The sequence below is a fragment of the Aplidium turbinatum genome, chromosome 6, assembly GCF_918807975.1.
Source record: "Aplidium turbinatum chromosome 6, kaAplTurb1.1, whole genome shotgun sequence".
NCBI classification, from domain to species: Eukaryota; Metazoa; Chordata; class Ascidiacea; order Aplousobranchia; family Polyclinidae; genus Aplidium; species Aplidium turbinatum.
Window position 1 is genome coordinate 25,741,666 of NC_137477.1, and position 26,230 is coordinate 25,767,895.

General features: G+C 38.5%; 1 protein-coding gene across 1 annotated transcript; it reads right to left on the reverse strand.

Annotated features, from left to right (window-relative positions):
* Nucleotides 1-3,049: 3,049 nt before the first annotated feature.
* LOC145772708 (unconventional myosin-Ic-like) lies at nucleotides 3,050-24,596 on the reverse strand. Its single transcript, XM_082584581.1, has 23 exons — nucleotides 24,379-24,596; nucleotides 16,729-16,881; nucleotides 16,246-16,361; nucleotides 15,495-15,693; nucleotides 14,625-14,759; nucleotides 13,892-14,017; nucleotides 13,296-13,394; nucleotides 12,795-12,908; nucleotides 12,252-12,443; nucleotides 11,838-12,011; nucleotides 11,564-11,736; nucleotides 11,374-11,468; nucleotides 10,824-10,932; nucleotides 9,969-10,093; nucleotides 9,551-9,668; nucleotides 9,167-9,338; nucleotides 8,695-8,867; nucleotides 8,067-8,226; nucleotides 7,663-7,840; nucleotides 6,680-6,877; nucleotides 6,310-6,478; nucleotides 4,905-5,004; nucleotides 3,050-4,417 (listed from the first exon to the last, which is right to left on the reverse strand). The coding sequence occupies exons 1-23, from the start codon at nucleotides 24,415-24,417 to the stop codon at nucleotides 4,400-4,402; spliced, it is 3,135 nt and encodes a 1,044-aa protein (XP_082440707.1). The 5' UTR covers nucleotides 24,418-24,596; the 3' UTR covers nucleotides 3,050-4,399.
* Nucleotides 24,597-26,230: the final 1,634 nt, after the last annotated feature.

Here is a 26,230-nt window from a genome sequence, read left to right on the forward strand (position 1 = left end):
ATACGGGTTTAAAGTAATCGCCCCTTTTTTTATGTAATTTTTAAAATGCTAAATGGACTTTAAAAAGCTACTAAATCATTGGGAAAAATGTCAAATGTTATTTTTAGATAATGTTGGTGGATGCTTTTTTTGATGCAGAAATAGCAAGGGAGGGAAATCTACCTGACATAATCCACAAAGCTGACTATCATGCAGTCGTATTCACTTCAAAACAACGAGCATCATGTAGCCTATATTGTTACCCATACCAGTGTTACCTTCACCATAGCCATGAAAACTTATCCAATCATCAAATGTTTCTCGACAATTCAAGTGTAGCGAAAATTGAGGGCAAATGTCACATGTTTTGCCAATGACGCTCCGATCAGTATGACTGCTAATCAGTATCGAACCACTAATTTATGCCATGAAGCTCTAGTCATCTACTTAGCCGATAGTCATCTACTTAGAATGTTCATATTGCTTGCGCAATAAGCCATAGGCCTACTTCATTCTTGGTACTTTCTTCTTCTTCTTCGTTTTAACCTTCTTCGCCACTCCAGAGGTCGAGGGGCTCTGACTTTTACCACCCTTGGGCAGTGCAGCGGCTACGCGGTCTAGATGTTTGGGCAGGTGTATAGCAGCCATTGAATTGATTCGTAATCTAGTTCACGCAGACCACGCACAGCATTTGGCGCATGGTAGATGGCGCAGTTACAGATGGTATAGTTTGCGGTTTGTTCCTAATTCTTGCCACACTCACAGATCGCGGACTGAGCCGCCCCCCATTAGTGCATGTTGGAGCGGAATAGTCCGACGCCACTATATGCAGGCGGCTGAGCCGCACCCAGGTCTTCCTTGGCAAATGCAATTCGGTTGGGTGGGGGCTGGTGTTTGAGATGGAAGTTTGGAGTCTTGAGTAGTTCTTCTTCCACCACGAGCTTTTTTGGTGGTCCGCCCAGGTAGCCGCACTGATTGGTCTTCAGCGATTTTTATCAGGAATTTTGCGGCACGTAGCCTACAAATGGGTGTCTCGATTTCAGTCGCCGAGGTTGCTCGCGCACAGACTCGTAGCCTACTTGAGTGGAGCAAGTGGTTGAGGTTTGTAGCTCGGCGGGAAAGAGACAGGATGGCTTCTTCGCGACGCCTCCGCAGGTTGGATGTCTGGCAGGAGATTGTCCGATGGTGTAGGTCGCAGTCATTCTGTCACGATACGCAAGGCGTCGTTTTTGGCAGTAGGCACTGCGGCTTCAGACAGCTGCATAGTAGGCTATTCTGCTGGAGCGTGAACAATAGGGCAATGGTGGCAATGCGCAGGGTGTCAACTCTGGCTCCCCAGCCTGAGCCGGCCACACGCCTTGTCCATACCTTAGCATAGCTGTGCGTGTTATCTTTTTGCGTAATGACTCCAAACGTAAACGGTAAGTGAGCGACCTGTCCAGGACTACACCTCTAAATATTTAGTGTTTGGGCAGAAGGGCAGGGTTTTTCCATTGGTGCCGATCTTGCTGAGCTCACGCTTCGCTTCCCGGTTATTTAAGTGGAATGCTGTCGTCACTGTTTTAGCTTCGCTGAGCTTCAGTCTCCATCTCTTGAGGTATGCCGAAAGTGTCGACATGTCCTGGTTTATAATCCCTTCTAATGTTTCCCATTGATTCGACAGGTGTACAATGGCCAAATCATGGGCATAGGCGTAGGCTACTTTGCGGATACCGCGTTTGGTAAGTCGTGATGTAGGGTGTCCCACTTTTAGGTGACTTTTCTGGAAAATTAGGTTCGGGTCAAATTTTGACTAGACTTTCGTCACTGATTTCAAAATTGACGTTATATTTTCAATATGACGTCAACTTGATGTGCCGGCTAGCGGATTTTTATATTAGCTAGATAGATCACGAATATGATAAGAGCGAGAGAGTTGGAACTTGCGCCATTGATTCAATCTTTATCCTCGGACTGGGAAAGCTTCTTGCAGAGCCTAATCCTGGCAGTTTCGCATACTTGTAGAGGCTTTGAATCACTGACTCAGGCCCGGTCATCGAGATTGACAGAGTGAAGTTTCCGATTGTTGAAGCCTTGTTGCCAGGGAATTATTCCATCCATTGGGTGCCGCTGAATGGAGAGCAGTTCTTAACGTGCGTTACTCAAGCGCACACCCCGAGAGTCGAACTTGCGCAGCTTGATCTTGAAGCTTTTTCGTTCCAGAAGTCACGCGCTAACCAACTGAGCTATCGGGGCGGATTGTGGGCTTCAGCGGCAGGAAGTTATCCCAGACCACCAGGAGAATGCTTCAGGAAACTATGGGCAACGATTTGGCCAAGTGGGAAGGGGCGCTACGGAAAAAAAGTTTCCAGCAGCTTCAGCTGTACAAAATTGTTTTTGGTAAGTTGATGGTTTGTTGTTTACAGCCTACGTTGCTGAGTATTTATTACTAAAATTTAATTATCTAATGAATATTGAACAATCTTTCCATTTAGCCTCTTTCATAAGCCACAATTGACCTATTTCTAGTTAAAAATGTTTACGTTATACAGCGTTAGAAGAATTCCTTCTCGGGCAAGAGAAGCGGACTGCCGTGCAACTGTAGCGCATTGGCTCGATGGAGCGAGTGGTGGAAGAATAATACTTCAGGCTATTTAACCCTCAAACAGTGATTGGTTTATCTGACCCCAAAAGAATATCTATGATAATTTTTGGATTTTTAAAAATTTGAGCAGCAACTCTAGGAATTCTTTAATCATTATGTTTCAAGGAAAATAAGAAGAAACATCTTTTTGTCTGACGTTCCTGTGTGTTTTTTCACAAGTTTGAAAAAATATACTCAAAACTACAATATTGGAGTCAAATTTGAAATAACAATGACAAAAAAACTGTCCGTTCAGCAACAATCGTTGAAGCGCAAACTTCAGCGCGCTGAAGACAAAAACAGTTAAATTGCTAAAAGATTATTTGAAATTCTGAAGTTTGTGCTTATTGACTTAGGCTTAGCCACAAAGTGCTTCCACCGGTGTGGTTCTACTCTGAACACTTTTCATGACTTTGCATCGCCACTCGGCAGCAACAGAGGTTGTGCTTTGGCGTAATTGATTTTATTCGCGTTAGAATTGAACACTTCTACAAGATTTGTCGTTTGAACACTTCTAAAACATTACGTTAAATAAGAAAACAGTCGCATGCAGCAAGGAAAATCACTTAACCGCTTGTAGAGTTGTCATTTTTCCATAAAAGCGATGAACAAACAACAAGATTTGCAAGCTAGATGCATACGGACAAAGTTAGCTGCTGTACAAAAGAACTGGAACAAAATAACCAGAGAGCTTTTAACTGCTGCGAAACTTGTTAATTGCATATAAAGTAGCTCTACAAACTACATAATAATAACTACAAATGATAAGCCTCAGAACATGTGACCTTGTATTGATGAACTTGGAAAGAGAAACACTGGTTGTTATTGTTGGCAAAATTGCAAGTTAGTGGTTTCAGTTTATTAAATGTCAATAGTGCAGCAAAAAAATTAGAGATTAACATAGTGGACATGAGCCAACAAAGCGCTAAAAAGTGCAATTATTTGTAGTGCTGCATCAGAGTTCTCCTCTCCAAAAGAAATTAGTAACTAAATATAAAACAATTCAACTGCAAAGGGAAACGAGCAAAACTAACAGTCAAAGCAGAAAGTTAACTCTTTTACGTTAAATTTTGTCGTCTATGTTCAATTTTATACATACAACAAAAAGCACCAATACCAGTCACACCAAAGAAGCAAAATCGCATCAGTTTTACATCGTTGTAACGTTATTCGATGATAGCAAAACGCAGCAGTAATGTAGTATATGACAGAGAAGGTAGACTACAAGATAAGTACTTAAGTAGTGATGTAAAATATTCTTTTGTAAATTCGGCATTTCTCGGTATTAACAACCCTATTCTTTCACAGCGACCTTAACGAAATTCAGATAACTACGTAATTTTGCAAGAAAGTAGCGTCGCAAAGAAAACCTGTCAAAACGAATGACAACAGTCTATGTTGGAGAAACGTCCACAGTTTTTTTTTTAGTTGCCAAGACTCACTTGAACCCAACATGGTTGTCAACTATGTGGAGGCAAAAAATAAAAAAAATTCTCCAAGAGGAATCGAACCCACAACCTCACGATGATTGTAATGTGATGATTTCAATTGTAACGTTTTCAAGTTCAAAATTGGAACACTTGGCTTTAAGTCAGAGCTGTTTAAATGAATGCGACTGTAAAGCGAGTTCATAGAACGTCAACTCTCCCCGTCAGATACGCGGATAGAAAAAAAAACACTTGTGCGTCATTCAAAATACAATCACGTGTTTAGATGAGCATTAAAATGTAATTTGTTCAACGCAAGGAGACGTTGTTTGATGATAATGCAGCTGATTTCACAAAGCAGAGATCAAAATCATCTTCTTGGGGCGACCTAGAATAAAAAATAAAAAATGTCAGAACAACGTTTGAACGTTCAATACCTACAAACATGAAAAAAAAACTTTTTGCACATAAATATCTTTCGTACTCACACAATTTTTAAAACTGGCTATCATGAAACAAAACTTTCTTGAGTACTTTTTTAACAAGAGTTGGAAGCTTTATTGCATCCAACAGAGAACATACAATGAAGATTTTGCAGAGCCTGTCATTCAACGTCTTGTCAAAACCACAGCAGCGTGCGCTCGATTGGAGTCGAACTGGCAACCTTCTGAGCGACGTGCGTTGTCACCACTAGGATACGCAGCTGACCCAAGATAAATGACGCATCACGTTGACGTACAAAATCAGTGGGCCGTGAAGTTCAGGCACGTTGGCAAGCACAGGAGCAGGAAGATTAGCACAAACACATCAAAAACGTTGAGAACCTAACGTTAACATATGTTGTCTATCAGAAAATAAAACAAAAGCCAACATACCACGAGTAAAGTTCCACTTTTAGATTTCGAAACAGTTACATCGCTACCAGGAACATATTCGATTGTACCTTGCTTGCCTCCACTCATATCGTGCATGATGCTGCGAAAAAAACAAGGTTATTGTATTGTTTAAACGTTGTTTGAAGTTGATGCATTGAAACTATAGTGTGGTTACTAAGGACCACGGCCTACTAAAACACGGCCAAATATGTTGCTATTTGGAAAAATTTCTAAGAGTCTGAATTGTTACAATCATAGCCATGATAAACCTGTGATTTTTCCACTTAAAGTTAAAACAAGCAACATTTGCATCTAGACATATTTTTGGCTTGTTTTGCCAGAGATTAGATATGTATGTTAAGCACAATGTATGCAATAATAATGTAAATATGTAAGACTTTCCAACTGCATCCTGGATGTAGTCTCATCATACAGTCGTTAGGTTTTTTTGTAAAGCAGGAACTTTCGCCAATAACGATATTTTTTACTTGCAAAACTAAACTTGGCAAAAAACAAACGAATTAAAATTTAAATTGACACATCAAATGAACAGTTTACAACATAGAATCCACAAAAAATCCTTGATATTTTAAATGGAACATGCAATTACACCAAACGATACTACCTCCAGGGTGCAGTTGAAAAGTCTTACATATATATTAAATTATTATTGTGTAAACTGTGCTTAACTGCTCAACGTCCATACTTAATCTCCGGTTAAAAAAGCCAAACATATGTGTTGGTGCAAATATTGCTTATTTTACTTACTTCTGGTAATGGGAAGATGACAGGTTTATCATAGCTATGATTGTAACAATTCAGACTCTTAGAAATTTTCTCAAATAGCAACATATTTGGCCGTGTTCTAGTAGGTCGTGTAAGTACTGATTTTCATTGAGCTGATTTTATTTATTAATCAAATTATAATTGCAATTTTGCAAACTTTAATGAAGAATGTAGGTCGGCAATAAAATATACGAGACGCGAAAGAATATGACCTTTCTGCCAAGGACGGGAGAAGAACCCAACTTAAATGAACACTCTTTTCCGATAATACATTTCGTCAAGATTACATTTGCAGCAAAAATGTAATCAGAGTGACCTCCTCATCTACATTTACAGCAACTTCTGGCACAAAATAGTTACAGGAGGACCAGGAGAGGACGCTGATTCAGCAAATTCAACTATGATTTGGTTCTCTAACCAGAAAGATGCCTACACTCTGATGATGCCAGAAAGATGCCTACATTCCTTCTTTTTAATCAAATTGTTACATTCAGATTAAAGCTATCAAAACACAAGCACTTAAAAGTATAACGCTTTTAAAAGCCTGAAACTTTTATTTTAACTCCATTCTTACGTTGCACAACATAAAAACAGACAAACAAAGATATATTCTTCTGACCTTCCGTTGTCGACGACTTTAACATCTCTATTCTTCTTGGCGATGCTGGCCAGCTTGGTGACAGTCTCGATCGCAAACGTGCTCTCCACAATGGCGTCTCCTTTCTCCTTGTTGTCAGACGGCGCATGTAATACGAACACGTGATCTCCAAGACTGCTGGTCGATATTCCTACGTCATAACGCGGTATAAAAGAAGTTTGACGCAAACTGATGCAAAACCAACCATCGGCATAGCAGAATTGGCGAAACTATCTTTGAAGAATGTGATTGGAAGATTGAAACTATAAAAAGCAGCGCTGAAAGGTTATAGTTAAATGATGAGCATTAATTAATCGAAATCCTTAACAACAAAGTTATAATATGAACAAACCTCGCAATTCCGAATGTGAAATCTTTTGCTTTAGTTTTCCGTCTTTGCTATCGAACAAGTATGTGGCGCTAGAGGTGACGGCCAAAACTCGCGGCCTTCGATGGTAGCCATGGCGATCGTACTTTGAGACCGAGCAGGTGTAGAGCATCTTCTCATCGGGGCTTATCATGGATTTCATCTTCGGTTTAAGATCATCAACTGAACAACAGGTACCGAATCATATCAAGCTTGGGGAATTATTCCAAGACAGCAAAATTATTCCCTAACAGCAACGCCTGCAGACGTTAAATCAATGTAAAAATGGCGAATTTTGCTGTCTGGGATTACCATTAACCAACCGATTTATTTGACGTCAAAACAATAACTACAAATTTGGCAAAGAAGTGATTTGTTTGAACCATGGACAAATAAAACCTAACAAACAGACGGCATTTAACATAATAACTTAAATAAAACTAAAAATTACAAACGTTTTCGGCTATACTCATGTTAGCCCTTATCAAGTAACAAACTGACTGCTGTTCTCTATGAATTGAAATTATAAAACTATAAAAAACTGCGTTTTTTTCCTTGCGCAATTAAGCGTCATGTGATTTTGTCTCTCTTATGCGTTTCTTTATTCGATTTTGTGTATGTAGATCAGTTTTATAATTTCAATTTATGTAGAACAGCAGTCAGTCAAGTAATGACATTATAGAAACCCGTTTCCTTAACTGGAACGCTTGAAGAAAATGAAACGCGGGAGGCGACGGTATGTACATATACAGCATACTTGGTCGTATGTTGTTCAACAAAAATTGAAACCAACGTTTGCCGTATCAGTTATAATTTGAAAGAACGGAAATGATGTGTTTTGTAGCGCAGCTCTTCCTAGAGTAATGCAATGATCATATTGTGCAGGAAAGGCATCAAATGATTTGTGATTTCAACATTCGAAGGCAACGTCTGAAGTGGTGATCGCATTATTTTCCTTCTCAACTCACCTTCACGCTTTTTAAGGAAAGGCTTGGCAACACTTTCTTCGTAGCCTTTTTTCTTTTCCCGAAAGATGGCACTGGCGAGCACTTTCTCTTCCATGATTGCTTTTTTCTCTGCTGTGATTGGTTGGACGTATTTCAACGTCAAGTTTCGCATGTTTAAGTCTTTCAGAAGGTCTGCTGTCTGATGTGAAGCAACAGAACGAGTAAAAGAATCTTTCAAATGCACTGGTTCATTCATCCCAACGTAATGTTACGTTACAAAACGGTGTTACTCTCACAAAGCGTCATAGCAATTCCATTACATCGCCAATCTTTGCTATCCCAGTGCGCAATGACGTGCTGAGTACAGTAGGCAACACATCAGCACTTAAAAGACAAAAAGTAACGCTAATGCAACGTCAACTAACCTCAGCCAGTGCCGCGGGAGGCGATGGCCACGATTTGTCGAGCACAGATTTGGGAAGTCGTTGCTTGCACTTTTCCAAATATGAAATTCTCACATAGTCAAGAAAGTGAGCATTTTCTGGGCAACGAGGCTTCAACCGCGTCATAAAGCCGATTATGAACCTATGGTGGAAACATAAATGAGGAATACGATCAAAAACAAGATATTCGAACTAATGTTATCCATGACTAACAACGATTTAAAATCAAGAAAAGGTATAACCGCGTCAAGAGGACAAACACGCTACAGTGATATCCACTTGGAGTAACTTCGGTTGTTTATTTGTATTTGTTAGCGAGGAAAAAATTGTACAAACACAAATGGTGAATAGTTCGCACAACAAGGATGGCAGCGAAGGACTGAAACGTCAGCTTCCACCCAAACATTTCAATAAATAACACCAAAAATTGATGTAAAGTATTCATTATGGTTGAACGAGCCTCTACTTGTTGTACCTCGTCTGTATTACCTCATTCTTGTAGTCGTTGTGACATATTCAATGATGATGTGGCTACGTTGTCAACTGGGAAAGTACCAGTTCGTATCTTGAAAAACCTTTCTGTAGGAAAATATTCCCTTTTTTTACTCACTTTCTTATGTCTTGTACAGCCTTCTTCTTTTTCTCTTTCAAGCGAACAGCCAGCACTCGACGCCAGTGGGAATTGATGAGCGTGACAGCGTCTCTCTTTCTGTGGAACAACTTCCACTGGTGCCAGCCCCTGTACGTCGCTTGGATCAATGTTGCCAACTCTTGTTTGCGAATCTGAGACCATTTGCAAAGGAGATTGATAGAACAAATCTTGACCAGACGGAAGTCACTTTCTACTTAATTGAAGTTATTTGTTTGAACATAGAAAAAAAAACATTAAGGCTTTAAGGAAACAAAATTGACAATTCTACTTTTAGTATATTAACCACTAACAAAAACATGGCTGGGTACGAACGGAGCATACGCAGTTGCGCACACAACAGAAAAAAGACTTGTTTTTACTTAGCAATTAGTCGTCTTTGAAAGTTTGATGTGTCAAAGCAAAATTATGCAGCCAAAATTTAATTAAAAACCTGAAAGGCATCTTCTGTAGCGAATAGTGTCCTCGGGAAGCGAATAAAGACTTTGGTCTTTCCTAATCGATACTCTCCCTCTTTGTAGTCGAGATATTTGCAGAGCTGACCAACACCGTCTCGGTCACTGCATGTGTAGCTAGGCCACGTGGAGGGGCACAAGCTCTTGTATCTACAGGTAAAAACTGAAGTGAGAACATTTCGAAGAAAAGAAAAAGATATTTTACTTTGGAATTATGAAGGAAAGTTACATTAAAGTTACAGAAGATAAGGCGTAAAAAGATTAATAAGAATTTTCCAGTTACCATAGATATCTTTTGGATCATGATATAGTTTTCCTTTTCACGAAAAGAAAGCTTCAAATATCTTCAAGAGCTCACTCACCGCTTAAGAAAGACTTCGTGAGGTCTGCGGTATGCAAATCCTGCTCTTCGGACTCGGAGGTTCTCCATCAATCCGAGATACTTGACTTGATGCCGGATTAAGTTGTCATCGAAGCGATCTGAAGACGATGGAAACTTTTGAAATTCAAAATTGTCAAACAGGTTGTCAAGCAAATTCATTTGCTTTGCTTATTTGGGGTTCATTTCTTTTTTAATGCAGTTCAACTATTTGGCCTAACTTATCATTGGATCATGAACGTTGAAATGCTATTGGAATTAAATAAAACAGCGCTTAAAAAGAATCATAAAAATTCAATATTGCAAAATTAATGACCTTTTTTCGACAATAAAAGGTTTCATTTTTGAGAAACTTTGGTTTATATCGAAAAGAGTGTCTTGTAAACCAAAAACCAACTCACTTGCCATCTTGGCGTCATTTGGTTTGATACATCTGACATAGGAAGGCTCCTTGGACATGAGGATGACCATGAGCTTGTTCAGGCTGGAGCGGAATTGTGTTCCGACAGTGTCTGGACGCTTTAGTCTAAAATTTTAATGAAGAATTAGGACCAATTAGGATTCAAAACAGCTATCAATGGACTGAACAGTACACAGCACAGCGTATAATGGGACTGGTTTGCTGGTTGGTTGGTTTTGAATCTTTATCCTCGGACTGACATAGCCTTGATTGGTTATTCCTGGTAGTTTCGCATACTTGTAGAAGCTCTTGACGCAGGCCGGTTACCGAGATTGGCAGAGTGAAGTTTTCCGATTGTTGAAGTGTTGTTGCCGGGAAATTATTCCATTCATTAGATGCCGCTGAATGGAGAGCAGTCCTTAACGTGCGTTGCTCAAGCGCACGCCCCGAGAGTCGAACTTGCGCCGCGTGATCTTGAGTCTGGCGCGTAACCACTGAGCTAACGGGGCGGACTTTACTGTCTTGGTAGCGCAGCACACAAGAATACTTGGTTTGTTAAAAAGATGCTTGAAGTGTTCAATTGAAAACAGTTGCAAATGAAATGGTGCTGAAATTAAACGCTACGTTAGAATCTTGCATTTCAAAGGGTGAATGGATAACGGTTTGCCGATGAAAAAAAAAACTATGGCGCAAAATAATAATAACAAATAATCAACCTGAAAAGCAAGCAAAAGCAAAAAACGATTTTATTCCGGCAAAATAAAATTTCAATTACAATCCAAATAGTCAGGAAAGTGACTGAGAGGAAATCTGTTTAGAAACTGCAATATATTCAGTTTCTCTGAGACGTTCCTACCTGGAGAGTTCAGCTTTGGGAAACGTTTCTCTCACAATCGCGTTTGTAGCTTCGGACATCGCTTCTTTCAAGTCTCTGTACAACAAGTCGTTGTTTTTGTCCAGGAATCCTAAAAAAAAATCAGAAAACATGAAAATTTTGGCAGCAAAATACAAATGTTTTCTTTCAAAATATATAAAAAGTAGGTTAATAAACGGCCACAATAAGACTTTGAAAATTGAAGTTGTTGAGATTGTTACATTATTAGCCTACCAAAGTTATAATGTCATTCCATGAAAGGCAAAAGTAAATGTAAAGTTATTATTTTATAGTGTATTCACTATATTTAGATGCTTTAAGTATCTGCTTTACGTGGATCCCTTGTGGACTTTACGCCCATTCAAGGTTAAAAAGTGTCGCAAACCCCCCTCTTTTTTAATTTTATTATTTTATGTTGCTAATATGTTAAGTTATTAATTACAAGATTTGAGATTGAAATTGGCAAACGTAATACGTTTCTATAAAAAAAAGACAAAGCGTGCAAGTGGCAGCTCCACGATTAATACTTTACCTTCGATGTTGTAAGTGACATCACCCGCATAATGCACCAAGCGGAAGTCATCATAGGCGATGGTTTTCCGTATCTTCGAATCGCCCAACTTGTGACTGAAAAAGACGACATGAGAAACTGTTAGAGATAAAAATCTACGTTGACACATGGGTGTAGTTTTCTGCCTTGTGCCGTGCCTTGGTTTACTTACGTGATGAAGTGAGGATGTTCTCCAACTGTTTCCTCGAGCTTGGCGAGGAACGTCTTGTCGGAGGCATCTCCTGGTCGCAGGCACTCCTCATCCAGGATGTCGATCATGCCACGGTGTCTTTCCTCCACAAGATCGCAAATTATCTTGTTGTTGAAATATTCCACGGGCTCCCACTGCAGTCGAGAGAAAACGTAAAAAGTGTGCAAGTTTTACGTAAAATGAACGTAGTATCATGTGAAAAGTCATCTTTCTGTAGCATTTTCCTTGTACATACCTCGATCCCTTCTGCTCTGTATTCCTCTTGCTCCTGCTTGAGAGTTAATTCAATGAAGAGTTGCTGAAGTTTCTCGTTGCAGTAGTTGATGCAAAATTGTTCGAAACTGTTCGACTTGAAAATTTCGAATCCGTAAATGTCCAAAAGCCCGATCACACTTTTGCGCATGTCATCCTGAAAAAATGAACAATCTTGTTTAAAAAAAGATAACTTCTAAAAATTGATTAGGATTGTGGTCTACTTGTTACCGATTACAAACCACTGTGGCGTAAATCCAACAAACAATCGGCGTAATACGGACAAAAAGTCGTTAGCAGCATTTTAATTAGTTCTGAGACAAAGTTGACTTCGCTGGCAGGCAATAAAACTTAAAAGCAGGTGAATCTTTTTTAATTAAAGTCATAAATAGTGTACCTTGTTCGCTAAGGAACCATTCAACCTTTCAACCAGCCAGTTGAACATTCGCCCGTAAACAGCTTTCGCAAGAGCGTCTCTGGCGTAAACGGCTTGATCCACAGTGAGGGGCGTAAGCATTTTCTCTCTGTTAGCCTCAATGGTCCTGTGTGTGAGGGATTTTACAAGCTGGTCCAGTGGACAACCTATCAACTGAGAAAACAAAAACCATTCAAATATTTTTGCTTGTTTTAGTTAAAGCAACAACAAAAAAGAGTTATCACATTTATTTGATATATTTACAAATAAGGTAGCCCAGCATAAAAGTCCTTAAATATAATTAGGGTATCAACAGCAAGCCAAAAGTAAAAGTACAATAAAAATATGCGTACCGGTACTTTCAAATTTTTCTATTGATGCTTCAACGAACGAAAAAGAGGATAGAATTGACTACAGACCAGAAAAAGAAAAACTTTATTATCAATCTCATTTTTCAAAAGCAATGTTGATGATGAGCCATCAATATGCGGCTTGTGCGCTGTGCGTGACGAAGCAGCCACTTACGTTGGCGATTGTGTGGACAAGATGCTCTTTAGCCACTGAAGCGTGACCGTGGTCGTCTGCTTCAAACGTGACGTTGCCAAGGTGGAGGACGCTTGCAACTATGGCGAATAAGTTCTGAAATATCATCGTGACATTAAGATCTCGGTTATGGTTTAGTCTTACAGCAGTAATAATGACGCAACATTTGATCTGCAAAGCTTTGCCAAGTCTTGCTAGCGTGATAAACTCTTATAGAAACAAAAATATGATGTGCGTTTTTACACTAAGCTGCATGAAGTGTTGACCTTGAACTAACCTTAAACGGATATGAGTTGATGTCAGAATTTCATTTTAGATCGTTTTACCGCAGAGTAGAGATTATAGAATTAAGAATATAGTAAAAGCATGACATTATATAGTATGTCTTTCTAAGTAAAGTATTTATTTATAACATAAACAATAAACATTCATAGAATATACTAAAGTTCAAGTTTTTGATAAAATCTTCCTTGCAACACTCACCTCCGAGTCTTCCTCGGAGAAATTGAGAACCTTCAAAGCTTTTTGGATCGCTACGAAATCTCTTCTGTCATTGATGGTGGCAACTTTTGCACATTTTCCCTAAAAAAACACACATCTTTGTTAATGATGAGTTAGGCACAACTTTAAAAATACAAATGAAAAAAACACCTGCAATTGAAAGAAGTCATCGTTAAATTCAGAAAGTATGAAAAACTTACGAAAGCGTATTAGTTTTGTTGTTCCAGTCTTCCAGAAGCACCTTTCTAGTTATTTAGTTTTGTAAAATAGCGATTGCTATTCCAATCGACATGATATATTGTGGAACCATACTCACTGTAATATCGTTGTATAAAGTATTCGTTGTATAAGAAATTCGGGACTCTTTTAAGACCTCAATTTTAAACACTGTTGAAAGTACACCAAGCTAGCTTTGTTGGTACAACCAGGTGAACTACACAGCTGACAACTAAAAGTCGCTGCATCGACAACTGCAGCAAGGTTGTGCACAACCCGAGCAAACTAACATCATTGCAATTCACTTTCGTATTGCTTCATCAATCAAAAAGTAAGATAAATTACTCAGTGAAGCATCCAACCTGTGAGGTGTAGAAGTATTTGTCTGGGCTTTTCTCGAGCGAAAATTTCTTGAGCATGTCATCGTCCGCTCCCTCAAGCAGCTGATAGAAAACATGGAAGTTTCTCTCGCCACTGGCCTGATGAACCTGGCAGAACAGAAAAGTTTGTATAACAAGTTTGTCGTTTCATCTCAATGCAATGTTTTTTCAAGCGTTGTTTCAACGTAACGAAGAAGATTTTCTCAAGAATATTCCTTTTACATGAAATACAAGCAGAAAATAATTTTTCATCACATTTTTCATCATTTGTGCTTACCCAGCCAACAAAAATTGCACTTTGCTTGGTACTGCAAATCAAATTAATAGGAAAAAAAAGTTAAACACGGTTTGCTTTTGTCCTTTGAGTTGGCATAGAAAAGTTTGAGGAAACAAATTTTCAATATTTTGCAACAATTTCTCTCTTAAACACATATAAATTGGCGTGTATAAGGTGCAGTAGGTCAAGTAATCAAACTAAACAACGTCTAATGACATCAAATTAATGAAAAAGGAACCGGTTAGTTAACTGTAAGAGTTTCACGCAATTAGATAATAAGTAACTGGCACTTCAAGATAACATAATGAGAAAACTGTTACCAAGACCACTTTGTCAATGAGCCAATGTTTGAGTTCCCGGGTGTAACCGCGAGCACCTCATAACAATAAGTAGGTTACGTCATGATTATTTATTCACTTCTAATTTTAAAATACTTGCCACTCGGGACTTTTCAAGTAGATAGTTCAATATTTGGCCACCAACAGGGGCCCCACGGAAATCAAACTGGATGTCCATGTACTTGCCAAAGCGGGAGGAATTGTCGTTGCGATGAGTCTTGGCGTTACCGAAAGCCTAAGAAGAAAGCATTTGATCATAATGGCCAGATTAAATCTGAAAGCGCCCAACAATTTTAATCAAATTGCTTTTGTTTTGATTGTTGTGTCAATAGCGACTGACTTATTGTTTTTCAATCAGCAGTTGAACAGTGAACACGCCTAGATCAAAACGAGATACGGAGCTCTTTTGCCAAGAAATGGCAACAACACTTCAACAATCGGAAAACTTCACTCTGTCAATCTCGTTTACCGGCCCTGCGTCAAAAGCCTCTAGTTTACAGTATGCAAAACTACCAGAAATAACCTATCAAGGCTTCGTCAGTCCAAGGATGAAGATGCAAAAACCAACCAACCAAATAAATTCGTCACAACACAGGAAACTTTCAAAACAGCAGTGTTTGATTGAGGGAAACATTTATCCTCGGACTGAGAAAGTCTGTTTGTAACCTTAATCGAGGCTATTTTGCATATTTGTAAATGCTTTGAACAGGCATCGAAGTTGTTTTTATTCTTGTTCATAAAATATTGCATTCTTTAACCACAGAAGAGATCTAGCCTTGAAGTGTGTTGCACAAACGCACAATTGCACATCTCAAGAAACAAAAGTTGAGCCAGTGCTGCTTAATCTCTTCTTCTTCCGTAATTTCTAGGTTTTATTCGATAAAGCTATTAGGGCGGACATTTCAATGAATAATTTTTCAATAGCAACTGACCAAAAATGCAATTCTCAACAATTTACAAATCAAATTACCTCAAGAACGGGATTGGATTGTAGAAGCCGACTTTTAATGTCGTCAACCTTTTCACTGGATGTACTACAAACACTCAGATACTGCAAGATGTACTTCGATGCCTCTGTTTTCCCTGAACCAGACTCCCCGGATATGAGAATGCATTGGTTTCTTGACTCATTCTTCATAGACCGGTAGGAGTTATCAGCTATGGCGTACCTGTAGCACCAAAGTGCAAGTTTACTCCAACCGATTTGCAGAAGTACCCAGACAGCAAATCAGTCATTTTTTACACTGATTCAACGTCTAGACGTTGAACTAGACGTTGAATCAATGTAAAATATGACTAATTGGCTGTCTGGGTAGTAGTATACAGACGTTTAACCACGAAACAAAACACCATTCAAGTATTTTTAGTTGTATGAGTGATAAAAAGAGCATTTTGGCGCTCATTCAAGTTTGCATATCATACGATGTGTGCACAGAATCTTCTAGATATGTAAAATCGTGGCGTCGTAAAGTCGTCGTATTAGTCGTAGCCTCCTCCAAATCTTTTCGTTCATAAATTATTCAGTGATGAAATAGACCATGATTGCCACCAAACGGAAAAATATTAGGAAAATTTTTCAGTGTCAATATGGTATGTAATCTTTCAAACTTTTTGATGTTATAACTCCTAATTTTCGTGATCTTTGTGACCATGATTCTGTACATTGTGAGATCGCAGAACAAGTTGATTGTGAGAACATTATTTTTAGGCGATAAACTTACACATGAGGTGGCATCTCGTAGAAGTTGACACCTTGATACTTCTCCATGTGATAGGCGGTGTAGAACTTTACATCTTGATATGGATTGACAGACACAAGCACAGAACCGATATAAGTCTGTGAGTCAGAAGCAATATTTAGGCAAAGTTAAAACAAATCGCTCAAAATGTTGACAAGAAGCGCTGTTAATCCAAGTGAAACAGGACTACAAACATCCACCGAGAAGATAGAGTACCACACTTACAAGCTCTTCTTACTGTACATGTAGAATGTAGATAAAGATTGGGATTAGGCTACTTGAACAGGAAGGTCTTGCCAATAATGAGTATTTTCATACTCAAGGCCGTTTTTTTCCATTACCACTTGCAAGTTTTAGAACATTTATGAAGCTGCCAGTTACGACACCCCGCCACAAAACAGCTGCAATCTATCCAGTAAAATAATCAACTTGATTAAAAAATATTGTTTGAGAGTCCAAACTTACATAAATGAGTTTTTCGTTGAATCTCTTCTTCAAGTTGTTGATGAAAGCGGTTTCACTTTGAAAATCTTCGAGAAGCACAAAATCTTGAACACCCACTCTATCCCGGGCAGTGAGAGCCCCTTCCATGGTGGAGACAGAATACCTTTCACCACGCTGCAGCAAAACAAAAAATCGAAATTAGAAACTGTGTATCACTGAAAGAAAAGAAGTAATGCATAACTGTGTACCGTGCAAAACTTAAACAGTTGCTTTACGCCATGATTTAGATTCATTTCTGACATTCATCGAGAGAGGAGACATTTATCGATGATTGGCCGCCACAAAACAGCTGCAATCTGCCCTGTAAAAGGCACCCTTTGGGTTGAGTCAACATAAGGAAGACGTGTTTTCTTGGCTTGGTCGATTCAAAGTTTACACATGTAGCAAGTACTTGAGTAATTCAGCACACAAGCATCAAGTAATGACACATCAAGAAGTGCAAACAAATTGACATAAACTTGTAACTACAGTGACAACATTCAACTGAATTGTATATTATGCTTTGATATTTTCTAATGAAGATCGTCGGTAGACGTTAAATCAACATAAAATACTTTAGTTGCTAGCTGCCTTGCCTCAAACTAATTTAAAAGTAGACTACTATTATCCAATCTCGCTATACAAATTCACCAAGCAGACAGAATCAGCTTGTCCTGCGGGCTATTCAAGTGCACGGAGAGATAAACCTGGTTGGTCATGTGACAGAGTATTAAGTGGCAACTTCATTAGAAACTTTTCGACCCACCTAAGTACCTCATTACTTTTTGCATTTCTTTAGCGTCTGTAGACGTTGAAGCAACGTAAAAAGAACCAATTTCCTGGCTGGGAGAAGCGCTACTCGTGACACTTGTACTACAAACTTAGGTAGACAGATAAAATACTGACAGCAGACCCACTCGAACTGTGCGATTCAAATAACAATGGTATCATAGAAAACGTAGATAATGAGAAAGACCTTGAACAATTACTTCTATTTTTTTTTACCTCACTTGAACGTCTAAAGAATAGAAATCAACCGAGCACAATCCAGACGACAAATCAGCAGATTGTTACATTGATTCAACGTCTGTAAACGTTGAATCAATGTAAAAAACGGTTGATTTGCCGTCTGGGAAATAACGAAACAAAACCAAACTGCAAACTGACTTCAATCAAATACATTTTTAATGAGATGCAAAGCGATTTGCCAACAAAGTCAATGTGATTTCAGCTTAGCGAAGTATTCTCGCGCATAAGCGTTAACAAAACGCACCCACACCTGTCATTGATGGTTTGAGTAGTGGGAGTACAATAAACATGCCAATGCGTTATTTTTCCGTTGATCTATTAGTCTGTCAACATCTTTGTTTGTCAACACTATCGAGATGACATCAAAACGTCAAGCTTCACAAAAGAAAATTGTTAATTAGTTTCAACGTTCTGAAAAACACGTTTGAGAGCAAAGCAAATTGCACCACGTCTGCAAACCACCGTCATTGATATAGTTCAACTACCGGTAACTCAAAGAATGCTAAGCAGTTTATTTGCAAGCAAGTTCATTAAAACCTGAGTGTGACTTATGCCAGGCAGGATGAACCAAATTAAAACCCAACCTCGATTGAAACTTGATTTTTACGACGACGATACAGACTGCAAGTTTCCATTTTTACATCTTTTCAACGTCCAGCGATTTCCAATTAATTCATCTTGCACTGACGTCATAACCGTCACACTCAGGTTACACACGACACTACAGAACCCCAATTATTCTAAATGAATAAACTCGTTTCTAACTTCATAACATAACATGTTAATGTTCGACTAAATATATTGAACTGTAGTCACTTATGCAGTATCAAGATATTGTATAATCAAGTGGATTTTGTGGTGCTGCTGGCTACAATATTATATCATGTAGACTCGAATGGTATCTTACTACTGTAGTTACTGCTTAAAGAAGTATTCGTGTATGTTTATACATCGCAAGGTTTCAAATAGAGTTTGTTCATTCGCGTGTTAGCTCATGTTTTCGTCCGGGACGGCGAGACCGGTTGAGGACAAAAGCATGAAAAAATTCACAACTTAAGTTACGGTACAATGTATTTCATCAGAACAGCAAAGCCAAAAATTCACAACTTAAGTTACAATGTATTTTATCAGAATAGCAAAGCCATTTTTAAGTTTGATTCGTTAATGGCCCACGACTTTTTGTTGCTCGGTATTTATGAAAATATAATGAGCTTCAAAATGAGTTGTGCAAAGAGTCATTGTTAATGTCAACAAAATAGTTGAAGGCTATCAACGTTATTTCAAGGTCGATAAGCACGAAGCTGACACAACTTTGATAAATTCGTGGTCTTCATGCAATTGCCATGTCTTTGAAAACAGTTTCCTTTGACAGGAATATACATCATGGACACTTCACAGGTTATAATAACATCGTGTAGTTATTCCATATCAACATAGCAGTCCAAAGTACAGCAACACAACGTTTCCCAACAATATCGTTACATCGTTTCTACGTAGCTTGAGACATGGCCACCTGGAGATGTGGCCTGATTTGTCATATTTTGCAGATTTCGATTACAGCTACTGCTAGTGTTTGACTGACATTTTCTGAGATGCTTTTACTTTTTGTGGTTTCCTAATGACATAAAACTTTTTTGTTGCCTTGGGGAAGCAGTAGCAAATGAGAAAAAGTAAGTTGAAAAACGCAAAATCAGACTGTTATTGAAAATTAACAGTCTGACTAAAATCTTCGAAATCAAATTTTCTTTGTTTTTCAACATGTGAGGATGTTAAGACCTATTGTGTCATCTGGGGAAAAGAATAAAGTAAGCGCAAAAATCTCATTTAAAAAAAATTATTTAAACGTTCGCCCAAAGTTAGAAAAACCTGGAAATTTCTGCAAAATGTGACAAATCAGGCCATATCTTTAGGTGGCCATGCTTGAGACTAAAACGATGGTCCTGATTTGATACGTCATCTCACTAATTTGGACAAGGATTTCATGAAGTTGTTTTCGTTAAAACCACGCTCAACCCAAAAACCCCCTAATAATCCCAACTCTCGACAATATCTTAAACTAACTTCTAATCTCAAAAGATTTAAATCATGTAGAAAGTGTTGAGACTGCATAAAAAGTTAAGCCTAAACTCACGAGATCACTTCACCATTTCCATTGCAAACAAATCCGCACTGGACCAAACGCCGATATACAGTTGCTACAGTTGTAAACACCAGAGCTCAGCAAACAACAATAAACGTTTGTTGCTAGAAACGTCTGTGATGAAATTCACTGTCACAAGTACACTGGTACGTTCGTACAGAACACAATTCAATAATCCTCGCATGACTGAACGTGTGAAATGTAGGCCGGTAGATTCTTCAAAAACCGCTAGCTAACCGCCTACTCGTTTCGGTGAACCGAGTTTACTTTAGCCGGTTGACTATAATTTTCTAGCTAAATCCTTCATTCAGAATCTACGCATTGAGTACATTACGAAGCATGACGTTTATTTACTATCACGTAATAAATAATGCAACGCATCACTACTTTTAAACCACTGTACTTTTATAAAAAATAAATAAAATAAAAAAACGACCCAAAAACATCAATAATTTGCCGCGATTACTTGTAATAGACAAGACAAACAACACATAATAAACAAAAGGTATTTTGTTTTAGCTTTACCGGTAATCAAGCATGTACCACTTTGACCAAATACGGTAATGATGTAGATTGTAGACCTATAACGTATCGAACAGATATCGCTCTCATAACCGGTATTCGGACAGGCTGCTGATGGCAGTCACTCGACTACCAGCGTTCACACAACGATTATTCCAGCAATTCTTATTTTACTCTTGACGTTGTGCGACTGACTATTGCAGCGAAATCGATTTCTCATCATCAAAATGAGGCTGCTTAATTTGCTGCTGGATTAGCAATGCATCCTGTACTTAGAAAATATTTTATTTGAACTAACTGACAGTGGCAACATGTTTTGCCAAGTTGACAGCTTTTTCAGTAAATAGCAGTTGTTTGTGTAATCTGCTTGGGAGCTTATTTTGATTTGAGGATGTTCTTAATATGGCTTGATAAAAACCCAAAGTGTGTGAAAAAGGATAAAAAAGTCGGTAACAGACAAAACTGTGATGTAAAACCCTAATTCATACGATACGTTGCAAAGTGAATAATTTACGTCTCTTCAAACAATCCATGAAACTTGAATATCCGCAGGCTAGAACATATGTGACGTCATCACAAATTGCTTCAAAGCAGGTTGCCATATAAGGAAATAAATACGTTGGAGACGAAGATAACTATTCTGCAGACGTTAGATTAATGTAAAAAGGACGCAGTTTTCTAGCTTAGACCCAGACGTTGAGTTAATAAAAAATGACAGATTCTGCTGTCAAGGCATCAGGCCTGACAATTACATGCGTGAAGAAAAAAACCAAAAAAAAACGTTTGCTTGCGCTGAAACAAAGCTAATTATTTTGATTTCAAGACGCCAACTCAAGTAAGCCCAACCTAAAGCGTTTATCAAGCAAGCTGAGAAACAGACTTGGCGTGGCAGGCTGCCAGGCTCATAAATTTTATTGCCTTCAGTAAATATATAACGCAATGAAACTTAAATTTGTGGGTAAGCACCAGCATAAGAATTGCGTAAAAGTTGTCAAAATACAGAATCAGCAACATCAATGTCAAATACAGAAAAAGCAATTATCATAGAAATCTATTTGACATTACGTTGAAAGCTTATCATAGAAACAAGCTTTCAAAGTAATATCGAATAGAATCAAGCATGTTAGCTCAATGCTTGAAGAACTACAGGAAGATACTGTATATTGACACACTTGGCTTGTAAATCAGTATTACAGAGCAGCTAAGCCTCTTGTTTACTTTTGTTTGAACGACCTTGCAAACACTGCATGTGCCAACGTAATTCTCTTAACTCGGTACATTTCAACTGCGTACACTGGAATCCACTCAGTAATATACCGGTAATATAACTACAGTACCACACACCAAAATATCTCAGTAATTCACATTTTAGCGTAATGTTTATTTCACAAGTGGAGTTCATTGGCTGCAAGTCAGTTAGGTTTATCCTGACAGGCAATTCTGTTTTTACATTGACTTGACGTTGTAATGTGAATGAACGTTTGTCAATGCAAAATAGTGCAAAGCAAAGTGAGTCTGATTTGCTGCATGGGGTTGGGGACTGGGGTGAATGATGTTTTTCAGTACTTGTCTGGGAATACTGTACATAAAACGCTAAACTGATGAGTCAAAACTGATTGATGAAAGTCCGCAACCATACGCCAAGTCTTGACTCGCATCAAACATCATACAAGAAGTACACTGGTCTTGGAAACACTCAAGAGCAAACTATTCTAGCTCAAGGGGTTTTACTTGCAGAGCTTTATTTCAGTGCATTAGTTACGCTCCACGTGGCAATTATTTCACTAAAACAACAGAAGCCATTACATGGTGCTTTCAGAGTTGGGGTAATGAAAAAAATATAGACAATGCGTTTCTGGGCTTAATTTCACGGAATGGCCCGATTCGGTGAGTCCGATTCGGTGAGTCCGATTCGGTGAGAGCCCTTTTCGGTGAGAGCCTTTTTCGGTGAGAGCCCTATTCGGTGAGTTTTTTTTTTAAATTATTGCGCGCCGTAGCCTAATTATCATTGCCGTTATAGGGTTAGGGGTTAGGGATTAGGGGATAGGGGTTAGGGGATAGAGGTTAGGGGGTTGGGGGTTAGGGGGTTGGGGTGGTTTTTTGGGGGTTTTGGGGTTGGGGGGTTTTGGGGTTTGTGGTTAGGGGGTTGGGGGTTTTTGGGGTTGGGGGTTTTGGGGTTTTTGGGGGGTTGGGGGGTTTTGGGTTAGGGGTTTTAATTAGGCTACGATACCCGATAATTTTCAAACAAAAATTCAAAAAAAAAACACAAAAACCCCCAACCCCAAAAACCCCCTAACCCCTATCCCCCAACCCCTAACCCCTATCCCCTAACCCTATAACGGCAATGATAATTAGGCTACGGCGCGCAATAATTAAAAAAAAAAAATCACCGAATAGGGCTCTCACCGAAAAAGGCTCTCACCGAATCGGACTCACCGAATCGGACTCACCGAATAGTAGCACACCCTTAATTTCAAGCACCATCATTGCTTGCAACACATTTCAACGCAGTTATTGCAACAAAATCACGATATATGTTTGACACTTACATTGCCACTGCAACAGTTCTGCACTGAGATTTGCAGACTGCACTGACACACCCAGCAAAGGTAAAGAATGCTTCCATTGTTTCGCAAGCATGCTCATTCGAAAATTGTGCTGGAAACATGCTCAAAGAATAAGATTTAAAACGCATGCTGGGTTTGTAGTTTGGCATGAAGGGCGAAAACGCTCAAAAAAACACATGATTGCTCGTAGCTAAAACTTTTGTTGTGTGCTCTTTGAATGCGTGGGACCTTAGTTTTATTTTTTGTGTTAAAAAATGAAAATATGATATATGCACTAAGTGCAATCACGTTACTCAACGCACAACCAACACATTCGGACAGAGCGCGCATTCTTATGATTATGTGTGGGTTTAATGACGAACTTCCACCACCATGCAGTGAGGCAGGAAGTCATATATGTTTCTGGATATGAATTTGCCTGGAACAGCAATCGCATGTCGCGAGCTAATAACTGTGTTGAGATGAATCAATTGCCTTCATGTACTCAGTCAATACGCTGATGAACGACCAACAGCAATCAAACAAGCTTTCCTGGTGAACTTGGAGAATTACCTCGCTTCAAAGAGTCAATCGCACAAGACCCATTGCCCGCAATTGTCAATCAACACAACACTAATTACAAGCTCGTGAATCCAAGATAAGAAATATTTTTTTTGCATAGTGTTCCAAATTCCAATCATATTTGCATAAATTACAAGTTTTTATTCAACCGCATCTCATGAAAAAAACTTAATCATTCTCAAAGACTCATAGCTAAGCAAAAACAAAATTAACTTACGTAAAAACTGATCTCATCAAAATCGAGCCTCATTTTTGATAAATTTTACTGCTGCTAAGCGTATGCTTCCACAACTTATAATAAAGCATCAAAAGCTTCGAACATTCAATTAGCGTGTAATTCGACTAAAATAGAATTAGCCGTATCGTTTCTGACAGATGAAACCAATGGTTAATCGTCTTGGCTTCCAATTTGGGAATTATCGTCCATGCAAATGCAAAGACGAAATAAGCTTCACTTATAAGGGCATTTGATGCGTAAGATCAAAATGGTTCACTCAGGAAACAATCGCTATATATTTGTCAATTGAACGGCTATTTGTAGTTACTTATCTTATACATACAGCACAGCATCTTATATAGAATATCACAAACTGTGAACTTCTCGGACAAACGTTCATGATTCTTTTCGAAAAATGCGATAACATGGTACACATTTCTTTAAGTACGGTACGATGTGGCATTTTCCAACGTCTATTCAACAAAGCAGAAATAAACAATTGTTTCCGATTACCAATACAACGAACATATAATATTGACAGATTATTTTATTTGAAGTACTTCGGCCATTGCATTTGATAACTCGTATAAATTCACCTTAAATCCGGTAGCATGTCCATCTCCAGCTGCCGCCATTGCTCAGAGCTGCCAAAGTAGAATATTGCAGAGTTCTTTGGTGACAAAGTACAACTTAAAAATGCATAGACTTTTCTACGGACACTGCTTACACATCACAAACCACCACACACCTTTTTTATTACAAATCTACAGAACAAAAAAGCAGTACTGCAATTTTGAATTATCGAAACAATCGAACATTGCTGAGTTATCTTCATAGCAAAACATCATCATTCTTTTTTTCATATCAAGCTCAAGAAAAACGTCATTATGATATATCAATCCCTCTTTATGACAATACTTCTGTTAATAACTAAGATTAATGCAAACTGAAAACAAATCACCTATTAAGGAGAAGAGCAATTATAAGAAACGGACTACGTTCTACCTTGCTGGTTTTGAACTTGGGGCTACAAGAGTGCTAGCAGTTGAAAGAAAATTATCAGTGTAGAAAAGCAAGAATCCCATGTAGCTTCCTGTTTTGGCTTATTTATTATCATATAAACTAAACACAACGACAAGCCGAGTACTGTTGTAAAAGTAAACAACCAAGGTAAAAGAAGGTAGACTCTTCTCATAAAAGCTCAAGTGTTAGTAAAACTACAACTACATATCTAATGGCTAAAATAAGTGTGGCATTAACTGCCGTTTCATGACACACAGTATTATGATCGACAAATAAATCTATACAAAAAAAAACAGATCTAACATTAAGTCGTGACAAAACATGAACATTATTTATTATTGCCGTCATAATACTATTTCCAAATATGGTCAATGCTAATACGATGATTGGGCGCATCATGATCACTTAAGTTCAATAAAATCAATGTGGTGAGCAGTGAAGAAAAAAGCACTATGCAAAGAGGAACCTAACTTATGTTTTCTTCGTTGAATGTTATGGTTTAAAAGGCGAAAGTTAAAGTAAATTAACTACATTTTTTATCATGTAATGCCCTTCCCTTCTAGGGTCTGCTACTATTCGGTGAGTTCCTAACCTCTAACCCCTAACCCTAAAACGACAATAATAATTAGGCTACGGTACCCAATAATTTAAAAAAAAAATGAAAAAATCCCCCGTTAAGGAATCGGACTCACCGAAACGGGCCATTCTGTCCCTTCTATAACGGTTTGGTTAAGTTTGAACATTTCTTAGCGAAATTTTACTTTATGAATGCCACGTTGCCTGGTTGCCATCGCGCTGCTGGGATGGGCAAGTGCAAACAAACACGAGCAGTTGAGCACGTTGTAACCAAGTAAGTTTAGCCTGTGATGCGAAGTACCTTTGCTGTCGTTAATCTTGGAAAGCTAACCGTGATCTGACCTTCAACAATCTCTGGCGACATATTCAACGACTCACGAAGCGCACATGATCGCTTGGTAGCGCGGTCAATCATCTCGCGGTTCATAGCTGTTCTAAGTGTTCTAATAATGCAATTGCTTCCTGCCTCTCCCCTCTCATATTTTCATAATGCTCCTACACTAACTGTGTGTTAATTTAGCTGGTCTTTCACATGGGAAGCACAAACATATCATTGATATATTTTGTAATTGCAAATTTTGAAGAAGCTATTCTATTGCATAATCTCAAGTGGCACAAGCAAGCATTCAAGCTATGGGTTATCACAAGCCTCGCTACTCTTGAAATCTTTCGTTTCCTGCTACTGTTACAATTTATAATTGGATAGCCACGCCACAACATCCAGCTACGCGTTTATATACTGTCTGAAAATAGGACTATCAATGTTCAAAGGTTTTCAAATCATAAATCTTGTACCACACCCCACCAGCAAATACCTATTCACATAAGACGCATACTTGTAAAGTAATG